The sequence below is a fragment of the Boleophthalmus pectinirostris genome, unplaced genomic scaffold (assembly GCF_026225935.1).
Source record: "Boleophthalmus pectinirostris isolate CB_2022bp ecotype Guang Dong unplaced genomic scaffold, ASM2622593v1 HiC_scaffold_17, whole genome shotgun sequence".
NCBI lineage: Eukaryota > Metazoa > Chordata > Actinopteri > Gobiiformes > Gobiidae > Boleophthalmus > Boleophthalmus pectinirostris.
In genome coordinates, this window is record NW_026571115.1 from 19,503,769 (window position 1) to 19,523,243 (window position 19,475).

Consider the following 19,475-nt stretch of genomic DNA (forward strand, 5'->3'; position numbering starts at 1 on the left):
TGTAAGCCACCCCTGAGCACCCTTAGCTGAGTGCTGACTACGTGATCACCAAATCATATTTTCTGAGTTGTCATTTCCTTTTTCCTGTGCTATATGTACATTTGCACAAGAGGCCAAAAGGGGCACAATGTAGCATGTGTGAAACTGTGGATTTCTGTTAAAGATGAGATTGTTAAGAAATAAAATTAACGAAGAATGGTGATAAATGTCATGTTTTTATATGACTTATGTATGGCTATTATGTAGTCAGAGCTATAGCTTCCTCCCACTGTCCAAAACATCCAGTTAGTGGATGAAATGGTAAATCAGATTGAATTAATGGATGCAAAAGGGAATGTTTTTCTGATAATTTGCATGTGTAAGTTTTTAACCAGTTTATGCCTTTGTTGTATGCCAAACCTGTCTAGGAGCGATTATAGTTACTTACTTTTGCTCCAATCTTCCACTCTTAACATTAAATAAGTTATGACCATGTTTCTTTCCATTCAACCTTTCACTGAAATTCTAAATGACTTTTGTTTCTGAATTTGTTCTATGCCAGATGCCCTGCACATGAGTAAGGATGAATGCCACCGTTGTGTTTACTTTTACATTATTAATTAGACAAGATATAGGTTTCTTGTAAAGCCTATTCCTGAGTTTCAGACAAATGATCCCCTCCTGATTTAAAGGAATTTGTGATGACCTTTCCCCATTCATAAGATAGAATGTTTTGAGTTGAATTGTGTGATTACAGTGACAACAGAGGACCATTGCCATGCCATATCCTTCAAATCAGGAAAGAATCCTTATGCTTGAAACTCAGGAATACGGTTGTACACCCTTCTAAGGTTGCTTGCCGATATAAAACACTGTCTTCTCTTGTGTCAGTGATTTCAAGTGAAGGTACTATCTTGACTGACTTTTATCTCTTTTCAAGCTATATTTCCTCTGTTCTCCTCTTCTTGGTGGTCATGTGATGAATGGTTTTTGCCTCACACTAAAGTCCTATGAGATCCTATGGAAGGTTTGTGGATGACTGAGGGACAGCTGCCATTGACTTGGATGATAAAACAGGGCATTTCTTTCTGGGGATATCTGATCCAGCTCCACTGAGTCTGGCAGCTCTGGGCTTCTCTGTAACTGGATCAGAGCACGGCACCAGACTGTCACAGCAAAGTCAGATAACAGTGTGCTCCTGGGACCAGTCCGAACTGAAACACCACAAATGACTGCTTATACATACACTAGAGTGAACTGTTTTTAATGTTGGCTGGGTTAAGATGAAGTGCTAGAGCCACTGACTTTTATGTGCTTTATGGCTCTTCACTATAAAAGCATGTGGTTTGAGGCCGAGTTCAGATTTCAGTGGAAGTATTGTGTGTGTGTGTGTTTGTTAAACATCAGAATGTTTTTGTAATATTGCCACCGAAGTGTGTATTAAGTTCTTGAGGCCAGTAGGGCTGAAATCATTTAGTCGATTTATTAGGCAACAAAGTCTTAATGGACACAAATTTGTAGTGAAATTAGTCATATTAGTTATTTAGATTATAAGGATGTATATGGGGCAACACCAAAAAAGGAAAGTAAGTGAGTGACTGAATGAGCTGAAGATTTGGTATTTTTTTACAATCTGCCTTTTTATAAATTAAAATAAACTCACAAATTTAATCTGTCTTTGTTTCTTGCTCTTATTCTTTATATGTTTATGCATTAACTCCTTTGCAACTGTACTTTTGTGAGTGAAATTTGAGCTTTTGCCTCGCCCCTTTTTAGTCGACTAATCAGTCAGCAGGGCATATCTTTTGTTGACTTTTTAAAGCATTATTTATCAAAGCCAGTCATGAGCAATTAAACTTAAAATGTAACATTCCCTGGCTTAGCAATTTAAAAATCTTTCATTAAGCGCTGAACTTAGAAATGTCTAATTTGAGTCTGAATGAATTATTGCAATTAACTAGACTTGTGCATGAAGAAAACGCCACGCCCAGTTAGAAATTAGCTACAAACATGACACTTTTATTGAAGATGAATGAACTTTTTTTTCAATTTTCTAATCAGAAGAATCAGGTTCTATACATAGGCATGCTGCGTCACTGCACCGTCACAGCTGTGAATATCAACCCTGTCAGCTGCCCCATGGAACAGTCTGAAGGCAAGACATATTACGAGGACAGCCAACAACAAGCCAGAGGGGAGGGGGCTTTTTTGGTCCAGGGATGACAAACTGAACCACGTGGAGAAGATTTGTGCAAATTTCATCACAGTCACAGATAATATCAGTCAGAAGATTCTAAACATAAGTTTATTTTATGATCCCATTGTGTTCTAGTCCATTTCCTCTGACCTTTTGTCTTGCCCCAGCACTCCATTATACGTTTGAGAAAGCACAGACACAGAGAGTGAAGAATTGGATATACACTGAAAGATGATTGCTGTCACATGACCTTTATAGTTAGTATTCAAAAGTACGTTTCAAGAAGGTCTTACATGTTGAAATGGTGAGAAGCATGCACAGATAGGTAGTTGACAAGTGCAAAATCTACAAATTCACGTGTTACTTTTTTGTACTCCACAGTAAGTGAAAACACACACAGTACTTGAATGCCTCTCCCTCTCTATTACTGATCCAGGACCAGCCCATTTGGAGGCTGGTTTTGATTGGCTGAGAAGTGGCATGTTGGTACCAGTGCTATTTTAGAATCACCAGTGGAATACATACAGCAGTGGTCAAGGTCTGACCCCCCAGTCTCTTTAGTTGTTACTTAGTTTAGAACTGCTTTAAGAACAGTACCACTGACTGGAAGTACTGTTTTCACCCCCTTTCAAATATTCCACAATGTACCTGTGAACACTGCATCAATATACCAAATAAGAGGAAGCAGACATATTGACAGAAATACTACAAGTTGCAGCAGCACACTGACTGTAATTTACAACTTATACATGCAATAAACAAAAAAAACAAAAATCAAAGCATGTCTAGTATTGGCAAAACATTAAGAAATAGCTAATCATAAAAAATAAATCTGAAAAAAGCTTAATTGAACAAAAATCAAATGTTGGAACACAAGGCAAATCAACTTAAAAAAAAGTCGTCAGTTCTTCAGTAGGACTAAACTAAATCAAAGTAAACAAGCTTACACCATACTATGTACAGAGCCTGTGGTGACAGAAGTGTGAAATGTAGACTCTGAGAAACGTGAGTCCTTTCTTGGCACACTGACTTCCTGGACGCTCTACCAGATAGACACGACAGCATGGCCGCCGCCCCCAAAACAGACGAACCGGGCGCCATCTTGTTACTGTAGGATTGGAGTGTCCCCTATAGACCATCTTTGAGTCTATCATCGCACAAGCTTATATGTCTTGCACACAATAATGTAATTTTTTTCACTGGGAAGTTGTGCAGAGCTGTAATATGCTATGGGGTATTTAGCACCAGTTAGCAACCCTGTTATCTGAATGTCTTTTAAATGTCCGAACATACAAAACAGACGAAGGAAGCCGTTGCATTTCCTCTCTTCTTTTCCTGCTGATTTAAAGTGACATTTGCCCACCGGAGAGCACAGCAGTGTGACCTAGATTCGCCGATAACTGACGTCCCAACTGCCCAATCACAGTCCTTCAGAATCTTCCTGTATTTAACAAGTCTGTTAGCAGCGTCAACGTCCTTATGCACTGGCTCCGTGCTGTGGTCAGGTGGACTTCACAGTTTTGAGTTCCATGCGGGTAAATAAGAGTGAGAAATGCGAGTGTTCGGAGGGATAGGGCAGACTGGAGTTGAGATGATGTTGTATACACTCTATTTTAATATAGGGCGGTACTTATGCTGTACAGATGCCCATGTGCTCTTCTGTGTGGATAGATGGAGGACAGAGCCAAAGGTTTTCCATCTTAGCAAAGAGACAGTCTGACTGGCCGGAAAACTGGAACGATTTTTCTGTTGTTTTAGTGCTGCTCTTTGGAGAATAATGCTACAACACCTTGACAGCTTTAATATGAATCAGATTATTAGTTTTTTGCATTTTTGTTCATAACTTTAGTTTTAACTTTCCTCTAAAACGTTGTAGCTCAGCCCTCCATTGCCCACTGTCTCTGAGTCCCATACACACTTAAACAATACAAGTTGATTGGCACACAGACAGTTATTAAGTCTGTACAAAGTGAATTTGCCCACTTGGTGACAACGTTTTTTGTTTGTTTTTTTAAGTCCAACACATCTCTCAACACTCCTCACTGTTTTCATCCTCCTCAACATATCATCTTCTCAAAATATGATCCTTTACCACAGCTGTCGGCCGGTGTAGGTGGGAGGGGCTGAGGGCACCTGCAGAAGATAAAAACAGAAATTATTTTTTAGGAAAAGTTGCTTATTGCTCATGTAAATGTTCATGTTCAGGGATGTATTTCATAACATTTTTCTACATAATTTGGTTTAGAGAGAACTGAAAAATTTAGATATTAAGTCAAGGCAAGAAAGTATTTGAACATCTAGGCCCACTGAGAAGATATGTGGCAGAGGTAATTGGGAAGATAATATATTTCTCTGTGTCTTAGGCTGCATCACTTATCCAGGTTTGATCCTGGTTTGAGACTTGGTTTGGTTCTGTTCAGGTTTACTTTTGGTCTAGTCCAGCTTTAGCTCCAATTTTGGTGTGGTGTGTGTAAGTATAAAGGCAGCCTTGCAGTCTTGTAACCCCATATATTTGCTGGATATAAACAGGCCAATCAGTCCGTACCAGCAGACAACATTTTACAGCTAGTGAATTTACCAGAACTCAGAATTGGATTTTCACTGAAGACATCAGATAAGATGTACAGTAAAATGAGACAAATGGATGAAAGAACACAATTCTGTATTAGTCTTCACCATAGCACTACATAGCACAGTAACATCCAATTTAATTTCTATTTAAATCGCTTGTTTCAAAGATCTTTTTTTATAGCAAAATGTGCTTCTCATTCAGTTAATAACCTTTTAAATACTTGATTATAGTAATAGTGCAAAGTGTAATTGGAGGTTGTAAATGTTACCATAAAACTATATGAGCTGCAATGTGAATGAGAATATAGGCCAAGATAGCTACAAATGGGGACTATACATTAGCGTGTAGCAAAGTGTTGATTCAGCATTTGGGCTGCAGTGTTACGAGGTGTGTTGTGTCATTGCCTGACAGGCCGAATTCATAATGACTGCGAGTGCACCGTGCTACTGTGTCCATTCACAGTGCATAAAGAGAAGCCATACACAAAACACATACAAGCGCACACCCACACAGGCACACGCACGCACGCACACACACACACGGACAGTTGCTTTGAGTATAACCTGTGGCAGTGGTTCTCAAACTATGGTACGCAGGCAACTAGTGGTGATGCTGGTCTATTTTTTATTGACATTCTCTGTATGTAATATGGTAAGTAATTAATAGATTTTTTTTTACAGAATAGAGATCCAGTCATTTTCAATTGTCTATGATCAACTTTTTATTCTTTTGAATCGACATCATTGTCAATCCCCTGTTAGTAAAAGCTTTTGGTTTGGAGTTTGGACTTAGGAGAAATAAATTCAACTATTCTTTGTGTTGAATGGTGCCATTTAAAAATCTGTCTCCTGTTTTTGTTCAGGAAATATATATATATATATATATATATATATACTATATACTGTATGTGTGTGTGTGTATGTATGTATGTATGTACATATATATATATATATATATATATATATATATATATATATATATATATATATATATATATATATATATATATGCCTTATGTCAAAACCATTCATGCATGTCCCCACAGATACACAAAAGTTACATGATCGTGCATCACTCACTCACACCTCCCCCACATTCCCAAATGAGTTGTTGAACTCTGGTTGCACATGCAGTCCAGTGTGAAGGCTGGGATGTCAGATTTACATGGAGTTAGATTGGTGTACCTGTGACTGGGAGGCTGTACTCACCGCGCCCCCGTTTAGGATCATGGTCATCTCTGTGGGCTGGTACACGTTACTGCGGAACGGAGCGCTGGGCCGGGCTCCCCCGCTGCTGTTGTGCTGCCCGGCACTGCTGCCACTCCTCAAGCCTGGACACAAGACAGGAAAGGTGTAAGAGACAGGTCAAATATAGGTATAGGATGAATTCAGTTATGATGCTGCTTATAATAGGCTACTGAAACATCTGAATATTAAGGTAGCATTCTACCCACTGTTCAACTTGTATAGAAGCAAAATATTGTTTTGCATCATTCACTTTTGGACATAATGTGGTTATTTTTGATATATGAAAAAGCTTTCTCCTTAGTCAATATTTATTGCCTTTGTTATAGTCTGGAAATAATGCATTCCATATTAAATAGCATTGCACCATACCTGCTGCATTCTCATCAGTGTATCCATAGCCCTGGTTCTCCACAAACTGCCTGTGGGAAAGTGGGATCTCATCATCAAAGCTGGTCTCCCTCATCCTGGTGGAGTTCTGAGACGTGTCGAAGTAGTCGGGAGCGGTGGGCTGTGGTGGGGGTCTCAAGCACAGGTGGGACTCAGGGATGGCATGGAAGATAAGCAAGAACCAGCCTTGAGCCACTAGAGCGATGGCCAGTGTGGGGTCGTTCCACTCGGGAGAGCGTCCCAGCCAGTCGTTCCCATACAGATAGAAGCCCACCCAGGCCACCCACAGCAGCAGTGACAGCACACAGGTCACCAGCAGCCAGATGGCGTTACAGCGCCACTGTCGAGTTTTCCCACAGAGCGCCAGAGAGGCAGCGGTCAGTGCGGCTAACAGTAGGGCCAGGACGTAGCTACAGGCCAGAGAGAAGTCCAGAGGCAGGTACTGGCAGGCGGCCCGGCCCTCTCTGAGCACGGTCAGCAGCAGCCACTCAGCTGCGATGATCCCCTGCACTGCACTCAGCCCCAGGGCCAGCCCGGTGAGGGCACACCCACCTGGGCTACGCCGTTCACGCCCCAGCCTGCGCAGACGCACACCCTGCACCAGCAGACAAGAGAAACACAGGGCGAACAACACACCCCATAGCGCCCTCCGCAGGAGACAGAGCGACTCGTCCTGCTCAATAAGGTATGCAAAACTTAGGCCAAACAGACCTATGATGCCAAGAAGGAGCAGAAGTATGGGGCCCACGCCACTTCGCTTCTCCCCCTCACTGATGTGACGGAGGCGACAAAGGAGAACCAGGGCGAGAAAGATGGAGGCCAGAACTCCTCCAGCGGCTACCGATTCCACGGCCACGCCCCAAACAGAGTCCAGGTCACAGAGTAGTGTGTATGGGCGCACAATGCCCCACCCACATCCTCTGGGGACAGCCCCCTGCTCTGGGCCCATCAACTCTTGACTGGAGCCAGGCTGTGCAATGGAGAGTGTCAGCAGGAGGAGGACGGGCAGGATCGCCATTTCTGAAAGAGGATAAACAAAAGAAAGTCAATGATTAAAGCCATACATGTAGAAAACATCTCCTCTGAAGTTATTCTCTGTAGGGACAATGCTGTTGTGCCCACTGCTGTGTTTTTTAAGCAGAAACAAAGAACAGTAGTTCATACAGTTCTACATGCATACAAACAATAGAAACTGCTCTTTTCAACCTGAGAAACATTTCCTTTGTTCCATTGCTATTGCAAAGCTCATAAATACCCCCAACAGAGTAAAGCCCACAGTAACAGCAGTGACAAGCAGTAAAGGTCAGTGTCATTACACCAACAAACCTGCAACTGAGTCACCACTGCACTTTGTCTAGTCCACTAAATAACTCAAGTTACTCAACCACTGCTCTAATCTACTTATAAAAAAATATACATTTTATGTTTTTAAAGTGCATTCTGGTATCCTGTAGTTAATTATGGATGTAAGAGTAGTTAAAGACAAAATACAGACAGTAAAAAAGTGCAGTGTCAGTTTCAGAAATTCTTTCCAAGCTGCTGGGTGCACTTTTAAAAATTCCCCACTTCAAACTCTCCAAGTCTTTTGTTTATCCCAAGACTTCTTTATATGCTTTGACATAAAAATAGCCACAGTATTTACATACCATATAAAGGCTAGTGTTTCATCGTCGTCTAAATGGCAGGGAAAGTAAGTATGAGAGAGCCTGGTTTAAATACACACTGGGTAGGCTGCTGGGTCACACACAGTGCCTCCAGCTGCAGTGTAACTAGGGCAGACTAGAGAATAGCAACAAGCCTGGTCGTTTCATCCTCTTGCTTTATTGTGTTTCAAGATGATTGAGAGAGGGGCCAAATATTGTAATGAATAATACAAAAGTACGAAGTATAACGCATTTTATTTTATTGTTATTTATGCAGTCAGGTTTGTGCTAATAGCAAAACAAAACCATGATGAATAATCTTTTTGCTCAAAATTGCACACAAATTGTCCATGATAATTAGATTGAAAATATTAATAATATGATTATGACTTTAATGCCAAGTATGTTTTATTTATTGCTCTTTTTACGTATATTTTAACATGCTTTAAAATTTTACAGTTTTCTAAGAACTTACTTTCTAGGACAATCTATCATGCAGCCCTTGATCTTGTTTTTTACAGCCATAGTTGTTGTTTACATGTGAAATATTAATTAACAGTAAAGGTTTGTGCGAGTACATTAATTTGTGCATATTTATCTGTTTGACTCTTTGATGTAGCCTTAAGGGAGCTAGCAGCCCTTTATTCCTCCCTCATTATTCGAACTCTGCCATCCTCATATCCTGACTTCTTCTTGTCATGTTGTGTCATCTCCTCATTGCCGCAGGCTGTTATTGGTCGGCATTTGCTTGTACACTGTAAAACTGTAATAATAATAATCTTGCATCTTAAGTGTTTTTAGTCACTTTTCTAGGCTAATGGGAGTGAGACCTGAAGGGCATTTAATATTGTGTAATTTATGTAAAATATCAGACATTTCTTTATGTTATGTATGTTTTCATGCATCATCTGATCTATCCAAATATGTATAGGTGCCATGAAACATTACATAAATGCACTAATAATAACTTTTAAACTGCCAACTTATTTTTTGTTAACAATTCCTCACCACACTAGGAGATGTATTAATGCCCATTATATTAAATGCATTAAATTCCCCAGGTATTTAATGAGTTTGTCATGTTTTACAGTGTAACTGATGCATGAGTCACTGATAAACACATGGCTAAACACAGTGCTGTTGCATCCAAACACCTTACACTAATTTTATCTCCTCACATTGTATTGGCTTTCTAGTCATAACCATGGCAACAGCTGGGACAAAACAATACACTGTGCCTGCTCATTCCCAAACTGGTCCTCCTCTACCTTTGTCACTTCCTAATGACTGTCTGCGGAGATGCTCCAAACAGAAAAGACTCAAATGACACCAGTGAGCACTTTAGCATGTTCCCCTCTCACCCTCTCCTGCACAGATGGATGCTCTGGCTGCTACTGAATGGGACTAGAGAGCCGCCAGGAAACACAGTCAGATGACAACTTGGAAAATCTCGCTTTGGGTCAAGCATATGATACGATGACAATTTAGGAATGTTTGTTTTCACAGCCATCACAAGTCACTTTTTGGATGATTGAGGGCCAGGGAACGAATTTGGACATCGTATTTAGCTGAAAAAGCAGTATAACATGTCATTTATTATTACACATCTGTACCACAAGCAAAAATATGTATGATAATACATTAATATAGTCTATAGGACACTATTAGCTCAAACCTTATTATCTTAGCCTTCGTCATCAGTGGTATAATACTCCCCAAACCAGAAGCACAAAAAGACTAGTTTGCACTAGACTGGAATGGACAACACTATCGCAGTCTATTGAGGATTCATGTCACCGGGTGCTGAGTTCTGTACTGCTGGTAAATAAACTTCTCCAACGTCAGACCTTTTCACTTCAGCTCTCAGGCTACTACAGTTTATTCTACGACAGTCTGAATATTTTCACTTTGTTTCCAATGCAGAGCCACGTAACATAGCACACACCTACAGTGTGTCACTTCACCACACACAGTCACAGAAAATGCCATCTCCACACCTCTTTGCCTTATCTCTTCGCCTCACCACTCCATGTTGCCATTTTTGTCTCACTGACTTTAAAAGCTCTTTCTTTTCAGACCCTCTCGTTCTCCGCGCTGTATAGTGAGTAGAAGGGTCTCGTGTCTTCGCTACATTTAAAGCCGTGCTGTGAAGCCTCCCTCTCCCTCCACTCCTCACCACACTCCATTCTCATTCTATTTCAGCTTCCATTTTGGCTGCTCTCTGGTCCCCTTTTTTGTTGCCTGTGCCCCCTCCCTCCCCCCGCCTCCCCCTAGACTTTATTCTTGCTGTGTATCTTATGTAACTAAAGGATCCAGACTGTGCCAGTTCTGCGTGGCTGCTGTTTTGTGGGACTCATCTTCCTCCGCTGCCAAAAGCTCCATCTTGGCTTTGTGCATGTATCAGTGTTATACATACATATACTGCACATCCATAGCACTAGTCTACTCCACTGTGCTCTGCCTGCTAATTTGCATGTGAATATTACATACTGTTCTGGGACATCTATTATTAAAGAGCAACATTCTTACACAAACCCGGCAAATAGGCACCATGCATTTCTTATGTCACTACTGTTAACCTGCAACAAGGATACTACAGGTGCAGCCCCACTCCAGATTTCCATGCAGTGATGTAGCGAGCCACCATGTACCAGCACAGACTATAAATATCACACATAGCATACATGTTGATAACTAATTAACGTGTGCATAATTGAAGACATTATTGCATTTTGATGCGTGCTTTTCAATTCACATTCATTCTGCCACTGCTTTGCCATACCATAAAAGAAGTTATTACTAATTATTTGTATATCGCCCAGATATATTTTGTATTACTAAATTGTATGTGTCTATGTATCTATATTTCAATTTTACTTGTACATATACATTTGTAAAATTATGCCTTCTTTGACACTAGTTTCTTGCTACTTTTGCAACTTATTTTTTTATTTATTATTACTATTTATATTTTTGCTCTTTGTTATTATCTTATATTCATATATTGTGATGTGTGAGCTACTGTGTCCCTTGTGGACAAGTTTAAGCCTGGGGAAATGCTACAGCTTAGTCTTGAAGGGCACTCAAAGAAAACTTTTGTCCATAGTTGTCATCTACTCTAGAACAAAGCAATAAATCATAAACTAATAAATCATGGTTTCTGTGCTGTAGGTTTGGATTCAGTGAAGTGGTTCAGTTACAATTATATGCCAGTCTTAAGCCCTTTCAAGTAGCATTATGAGGTAGGGCATCTCACGTGAAACACATGTCAGTTTACTCACAATACACCAAAAGTCTCTCTTCAGTTCATAAATGTGCCTGTCATAAGTCAAACAAATTGTTCCAAGGGATTGGCCACATTTCAGTGAAAATTAATTATACAAAAACTGAAACAAGAGATTTTGTTATTTCTTTACTTGATGTGCAAACTGTGCTAATCGCAGCACAGACAGACCTCTATAAATCTGACATAAATGCCTAAATAAAAATGTGTAGCAAGCCATCAAGTTTTAACCATCTATATCAGACAACCAGATGCTGTCTAACTACAGCTATAATTGGAGGATTATTGCTTTTTGAATCCTTGCTTTAGTTCACATTAGTTCTTGCAGCCTCCTGGGACCATAAATAAAATGTGTGCACATACTTGCAGTCCCTGTGTAACAACATATTGATCCAGCTGTGGAAGGGGGATGCACACAGTATGTAGCCTTGACATCTGTTTACTGATGACATCTTGAAAACTGCCTGAACTAATTATATGTTTTCTGACTCAGCTTTGAAATTAAGGTCATGACTTGAAGAGTCTGCTACATTAACCAGTGTAACCTGTGTATTGATTTCCTGAACTTCACTGTCCAGTTGAGCAATGGATCAGCTGGCACATGATACGACTTTTAACAGAACACCAGACACCAATATGGTGATTCTATAGATGTGAAAAGTTCAATTTTTTTGTAAATAGAAGTGAACGACAGGCATATTTATTGGAGTGAATCAATTGCACTGTTAGTTGTAGTAAGTTATGATTTTAACATTCTAAATTTTTGTAGCTGTTTTGGAGAACACAGTTGCAGTATCTCTAAAGCTATACATTTATTTTGTGCTGATTGTACAGAATTGTATTTTGAGTGCTCAGTAGAAGTTAAATGGAATTTTGGCCCAGAACTGGAGACAGTTTACATAATTACATGTTATGCATGGACACAACAGCTTTCTACTTTTCTGTCAAGAATTTCTCAGCATTGGAAACTGTATATTTATTGATAGCCATTTTGTTTGGCTTCAGTAGCATTTCATATTCATGAAACATGGGTAGGCATATGAATAATGGCAACTATATTTTATGCAACAATAAAGCAATGAAGGAATTGTTCCTTTTTGTTTCTTCAAGCAAAACTGAAAAATTAGACAGAAAATGGGGAAAGAGCAAACTGGGTCTGACATGAAGGTTTGTGCTATTAATGACTGAATTATTAAAAGACACTGGTGAGATGTAATTGAAAAAATATGGTATTTTAAATAAATACATTTCAATCAGTACTGTGTAGGCCTTTCTTGGGGTGTCTATATAGCTGACAGGGAAGCATTTTCTTCCTTTAGACGTTTTAGACTTCCCTGGCCAACTTAATTAGACCTCATTATCATATGACCCGACTCACAGTGCGACCATATGCTAATTAACTTGGCAATCAACCGAGCGCATGTTTAATCCCAAATTCAACCCCCTCCACCTCGCCACCATTACTGTGAAGGCATCCCGTGAGGCCTAAATATAGAAAATGTTTTAGGTCCTCTTTACTCATCCGTATGGCCCGACATCCATTATCATCCTCTATTATTACGGATGAACTACCGGGATACACGCCGTCATGAAGGGGAGTTCACAAAACATCAAATTTGTTCAGAGCTTGTGATAGTGATCAGACGGCCTTGTGTAAAGAAGCAGCAGCCGGATGCGTTTGGGAGAAGAACTGGAGCGAGCAGCGCGCCTGGAGCATCTCTCTGTGTTTGAAAGAGTGGGATGGGAGGAGAGGGGTGTGTGCGTAAAAGCGTAAGAGTTATACTGTTGTGTTTGCGAGGCCACACACACACACACACACACACACACACATATAGTGCTCCAAATAAGGTACATATGGCATCAGCCTAGAGGAGATACAGTAGCATCCTCTATTCCCGGGAGAGAGCTAACATACTCATGAAAGCACCGACTGACAATAAACAGCATGAATATTGATTAATGATGGAAAACAGAACACTCTAAAATAGACCGTGAAGCGCCAAGACACTATGAATAAACTACACAGGCAATGGCTGCGGGAGATCATATATCACAGACATTGATGGTCGTCTCTTACTTTTATGTAATAGGACTCAAGTGACCATTTAAGTGATTCTCTCTCAAATTAAAAGGGTCTCATACAGGACCTGCGTGGGAGAGAAGTCGACAGACACCCATGGTTTTAGCTGACCTAAGGAGCTTAATGCATAAACATTTGGAGAATGCTTCACCCTTTTAGCAAAGACCCTAACAATACTGGTCACATGGGAGGGTCTCAGGGGCTTCCAGAAGTCCGTGTTTGTTTGTGACACGGCCCATTGTTGGTGGTGGTGCGTAAGCGCGTGGGACCCAAATATAAAGAATGACATTTAACCTCCAAAGTAAAAGACTGGGGGAGGGCCGTGGAATCGAAGGGGGTGGGGTGCACGCTGTGATTGACAGTCCTAAAATGATGTCCAGTGTATTGTGACATGGAAACTCACCCCTTAGCCCATAAGATCCTCGTGAGAAAATACACACCGAATTATCTTAAAGCCATGAGTGGATTTACGCGCGTTTAATACTGAAGCAAACCTGAGGTCAAGTCCAGTGTGTGGCTCCAACATCCTGTGGGTACCCAGTGTGCCCGATACTACACATGCAGGCAACACCTATCAAATTGGTGCATCCGTCTTTAAAGCATCTTTCTGTCTGAACAACGTTTATTAGAGTCGTTTGTGCACACACATGCGGTCATAAACGTCAGTCTTTCTTTGATAAACACGATGACATGCACGTACCTTAATCGATGTAAACAAATCAAATGTAGAATGGACGTGGCTTAGAGACGTTGCAGATTTTGGACTTCACATTTCGAACGTGGCTCGGCTCCTCGCGCAATGTCTCCTCATTCACAAAATCAAAATAGTTCTTCACTCAGCCCGTGTCTGTTGTCCTCTGAGGCAAAATGGACATGACAAGTACACCCTGGATTCAGGGTCTTCCCAGTTTTGTCGCAGACCTTTCTCTGGAGCAGTCAGTATTCCTCTGTGCACTAATACAACGTAACTAAAACAAGATGCGCAAATAACCGTTACTCCCCGAAATGTAGGGTTTATCCAGCTGAGCGTCCGCACCGTGCTTCAGTGGTCCTCACAAGACGCATCACCCAAAACTGCGCTCTGTGTGACGTGCGTAAAAATAATCCCCTCCGCGCGGTCAAAACATCACAATCGCGCAGAAATACAGACAGAAGTGTCTGCTCCCCGAGCAGCCACAACCATCACAGACCTCTCCGCCTATTACTAACACTTCAACTGACCGCTAAATGAAAAAGGTTATCGCTTGACAGGGGGTCTCCTTAAAATCTCCCCTATTGAAACTACTGCGTTAATTACTCCTCCCAGAACGCAGTAAGTTCCAAACAGAGTGTCGTAAAGTCAGTGTCATGGACACTGCATTTGTCGCAGCTGATTATTCCCAGCTCCAGTTTTCCCTCTTTTACTGCACTAAATCATACCGAACATGCGAATACAGCGTCAAGTAGAGGCACATATAAAGTTTGCTTCCGGTTAAGTCAGTCAAAATAAAAGCACATTGATTTTAACACTACCTCAAATGTAAATGCGTTACAAACATGAATTTTTAGGGAAACGGGACTGCTTGCGGAATAGAAAAATTCTACACAGAAGCCAAGACTATTAAGTCAATTTTTATAATAATGTGGCAAAATAGTTGGGATAGATATATTAAGTATACAATAGAGCTCAATGAAAAAAGTACTATCAGTTTTACGTTTTAGTCTAAAGCTTTTATTAGTTTTAAATCTCTTCAGCACAAAACTAACATGAGGCTAATTTTTTTTCTTTTGTTGTAGTTATTATTATTATTGTGAAAGGCACAGCGGTATTGCTCTGTTAAGATGCTGTTGTTGACGCTCTTCCAGGCCGCTCGCTGTTGTGCTTATATTCGGTCACATGCCTGTCGCCTCAGCTGCTTTAGTCCGTCCAGCCAGCAGCGGGATTCTTTCAGCGTGGACCCCCTCTACCTCCACTCTCCCCACCCCCACGTTTCCTCTGCTCCTATATCACCCCATCATGTTTACTTTTTCCAAGAGCCTAGCCTAAACCTCTATCTACATGTATTATTGTTTGCGCAAATTCCAAAACCATTACTCTTTTACGCACAGCAGCCATGACACCCATGTTTCCCAACGTGACGTGTAGTAAGAGATAAATAGAAGACAATGGCAATGCGCATGCTGAACCACCCACATGGGCCTATTCTTTGCATAAAGGCGTTTTGGTGTATCCTGCAATTCAACACGACCCAGTAATACAACGGTAATCGGTGAAATTGCTTGGAGTATTTCCCGTATACGTCGCACGCTAAAAGTCCAGGGCGCAGACCCCCAGACCAGTGACGGAACCTGTTCAGAGGGAACCGTATCATGAGGAGTGGCAGCTGAGGACCTGAGACTAATCTGACAGGTGCATGCGAGTGACAGCATGGGAAAAGAAAGGGGGAGGGGCACGGAGAGTTTAATGCTGCTGCTCTTGAGCTTTCTACGAGCCCCATCACCACATTCCCGGGCTACAACCCTTTTTCTTCACCAAGCTGCCATTATGCCCCTCACTGATTTTTACTGTCTACAAAGAGTGCGTCGTGAAAATAAATTATGCATTTTGAGCTTGACTCTGCAGTGGCGTAACTTGCTTGTATTTTTGTCCAAATGTCTGATATGATTAGTTCAGCGTAGTTAAAAGTCAGCTTGACAGATACACTGAGAAAACGTTCTTTAATACACAATGCATATCTGATGTGAGAATGTTGACACTCAAGCTACACATATTTTCTATGGCTGTGTACGGGCAACTATTTTTAGTCCGTGTCCTTTACTCGCACATGATTTAGGGTAACAGCTCATTTTAAGGCTCTGGATGTGCATAGATAAAACCACCTTGGCTTACCTTTACTTTTGCATGGAAAAAGCTAATCTATCTATAAGACACTATCCATGCATATAAAAATGTAAAACTGTTAAAAGGGGTCTACTCAAGACACTGGCTGCCTGGCACTGGTATTTATAAACAAAGTATCTTTGGATCCATGTGCTGTGTAGGGCTCAGAAGAACATGACTAATATAGATTCACAGACAGATGCAGGCTAACTTCGTCCCTCTGATGAATTTCTCAACTGTTGTGACGGGAATACATGCTCAGTGTCATATGTCTGTAACAACATCACATGAACTGTTTGTCATAAATGTATTCTTGGCCTTCCTTCCGTTCTTTCTTTCAGTATTACCTGTAGTCCCGCCGATTCTGCAGCAGGGACAGGCGGGCAGCCCACCTCAGCCCCATCTGTTTCCACATCACAACTGAGACCTTTGAACTGACAGGATGCACAAGCTATGGCAGGATACAGGTGTGCAACATGACCAGGAAGAGAGGCTCATTCTGAAGAGCACATCTCATTTAGAAGGATGTTAGATTTAATGGGTTATTGACTCATCAACTGCCACTACCAGTCCACATTTAGCTTATTGAATGCATTTATCTATCCCAAGATTTGTGTGGGTATCATTAAGCTGCGTGGATTGTAGGTGCTTTCCCTGGGACTAAGCCAAGAATTATTGTACACACTAGCTGAAAAATTTTTGGTGTCCGGTGACATTGAAACAAAAGGTTAAATATAAAAAATATATTTAAAAATGTTTAAATATTACACAAAACTATGAGCTTTTAGCCATGTCATAATGTTGTTACCACCTCAAAAACATGCATGGAGTTGTGTTTCATTCATACATGTTTGAATAATACTTTATTATTTGTTTATCTTCATCTCCAAAGATCACTATGGTCTGTTTCACCTTGTGATGTTATGAAGTGGTAGTTTAGCAGCTACCCTTTACCTTTTATTTAACTGAGACTGGAAATTTCAGTGCTAAAATCATCCAAATGATTCTAGTGAAGGTGTATGGAGTTTAAAAACATACCTGAGCTCTTCCTGTATTACCTCGTGACATCGCAAGGTGGGACAGAGTGTTATCCGTTTGAGAGAAGAACTCTGCCTAAATATGCAGGATTTGTGTGTTAAACATCTGTGAATGAAGCAAAACACAACTCCAGGTATGCTTTTGATGAGGAAACAACATTATAACATATGGGCCCTTAAAAGGTACATTTTTGTTCACTAGTTCATTATGACATAGTGTTTTTCCAGTTAATTTAATACATTTCACCTTGTTGGGAATTGAGTCCATCTTGTATTTGGGCAATAAATTGTGACGGTTGTTGTTCTGTCCATGACCACTCAGAGGTCCTCTTGCCGCTGTACACTTGTTTTCATTCACAGAGTCTGAAGACCTCTTTGGAGCTGCTCAGGTTTCAGCTGACCATCAAAGTTCATGTCAGGGGAAAAAGGACAAACTCATTTACCTTTCTGATACACTGGTTTTAAGTTTACAAAAGGCATGCAGCGACACGAAGAGTAAACAGCATACTGCACAATTTTTTTTCATAGTTTTGATGCAGTTACTTGACTTTATTAGATTGAAATACTATATGCACACAAGTTCATTTGAGAGAAAGAGCAATGAATAAAGCAATGGTTGTAAACTAATGTATGTTTTCTGGCATCTAATAAAAACCCTATTCCTCATTTTAAATTTAAAGATATGGTAACATAAGTTTCATTTATTATTAGTAGAAGTTATTTAATATTAGTTACTCGTCAATTATTTTTTGACCAATACTGCTCCAATGTCTTTTCCATTATGCCTTCCACTTCTTAAACAAACCTTGACTATACCTCTTGGGGCCTTGTGTTACTGCTGGCCTTGTGCACAATTACCTCACCAAGTGTAACTAGCAGCCCATTGTCCATATAACACAATAGTTTCATAAAATACCCAGAATTCAAAACCCATGTTAGAAATAATACGATGATTGAGAAACCATTTATACTTAATATCAACACTGCTTCTCACCCCCTGTGTGGCTCCAGAGTCTAGACAGACAGATAATCCTGGCCCAAAGACGGCCATTTTGGGTCTATCCCTTATACCCACGAGACTTGCATTATTATGTGTCAAATCAACCATCAGGAGCCCACACGGAGGGGATTTCAGATAACAGCATGAGGCCATTTTAAGGTTTTGGGGCGGGAGGATTATTAATTTAATGGGACACTGGCCAGATGCACACAATAGGACATTAAGAAACACTTTTACACAATATTTGTTAAGTGTTTTACTTTCTTTTACCTCATGCCTCTCTGTCATGTTCTCTTAATGTGTTCAGTAAAATTACTCTGCAAGTAACATAACTGCAAATCCCAGGTCTCTTCAGAATCCATCATCGCCTCCTCCCTTTACAGTGGTGTAAATTGTTCTCAGACTTCAAAATTGAGAACTGCATGAGTGTCTTATATTTCAAAAAGAAATCTCACTGTAGATAAGATAAGTGTTGGCTGAAGTCCCCGTATTAAATGTGTTGCTTGCGGCACTCTTGTATTGTTTAACAGCACTTCAGTATCATTTAATATTTTAGTAGTTCTCTAAAATAACATTTCAAACAGTTTGGAGAGCAATCATTTGGAATGTATACATATTTTATGATTACACTACTTTTCAATAATTTATTGATTAACACTGGACATTTATTATACAGTAGTTCATTTTTATATGGGGTTCATATGTATCTCTCTTTATCCATAAACTAAAACTATTAAGATGTATAAATGTGTCTACTACTTTATTCTAACATAACTTTTAAATGATGACATACATTAAGTCTAGTGCTCGTCCTTGTGAGTTGTCAGAGCAAAGAAATGGACCAAGAAGGCCCAGAGTCCAATAGAAGGCTGGGGAAGGAAGGAGCTGCACTCAAATAAATCTGCCCTGGATGTCCCACTGAAGGAGCACAGCCATTTTTGGGAACAAGGAGCTGTCTCCTTGGTGAGTGCCATGGAAACCGCAACCACGGGCCCCTGCACTTAGAACCATGCCTTTCAGGAGCCCGATCAAAAGTGGCAGGCCAGGTTTTTGTTGTGGCCCATTCTTTATTCTTACAAGTCCTGTGTCCCGCGCTGACACGGAGCTGGCCTTGTGCACCGAGGGGTTGTGAGAAGAGCGCGGTGGGCCGGTGACTGTGGGAAACCGGTGCCAGACAACAGAGGAGGTAA

At 40.6% G+C, this 19,475-nt stretch overlaps 1 protein-coding gene across 1 annotated transcript; it reads right to left on the minus strand.

Moving 5' to 3' along the window:
• Positions 1 to 2,942: 2,942 nt before the first annotated feature.
• gprc5ba (G protein-coupled receptor, class C, group 5, member Ba) lies at positions 2,943 to 14,616 on the minus strand. Its single transcript, XM_020935231.2, has 4 exons — positions 14,089 to 14,616; positions 6,365 to 7,402; positions 5,957 to 6,078; positions 2,943 to 4,309 (listed from the first exon to the last, which is right to left on the minus strand). Exons 2-4 carry the CDS (start codon positions 7,398 to 7,400, stop codon positions 4,265 to 4,267), a joined length of 1,203 nt encoding a protein of 400 aa, XP_020790890.1. The 5' UTR covers positions 7,401 to 7,402; positions 14,089 to 14,616; the 3' UTR covers positions 2,943 to 4,264.
• Positions 14,617 to 19,475: the final 4,859 nt, after the last annotated feature.

Bases quoted from the DNA above. Each gene is read 5' to 3' on its own strand.
- gprc5ba (XM_020935231.2), bottom strand. From the start codon at position 7,400: ATGGCGATCCTGCCCGTCCTCCTCCTGCTGACACTCTCCATTGCACAG. The intron at 6,079-6,364 runs GTATGGTGCAAT...TCTTGTGTCCAG, and splicing joins CACTGATGAGAATGCAGCAG to GCTTGAGGAGTGGCAGCAGT. The intron at 4,310-5,956 runs GTGAGTACAGCC...TATCTTCTGCAG, and splicing joins TGATCCTAAACGGGGGCGCG to GTGCCCTCAGCCCCTCCCAC.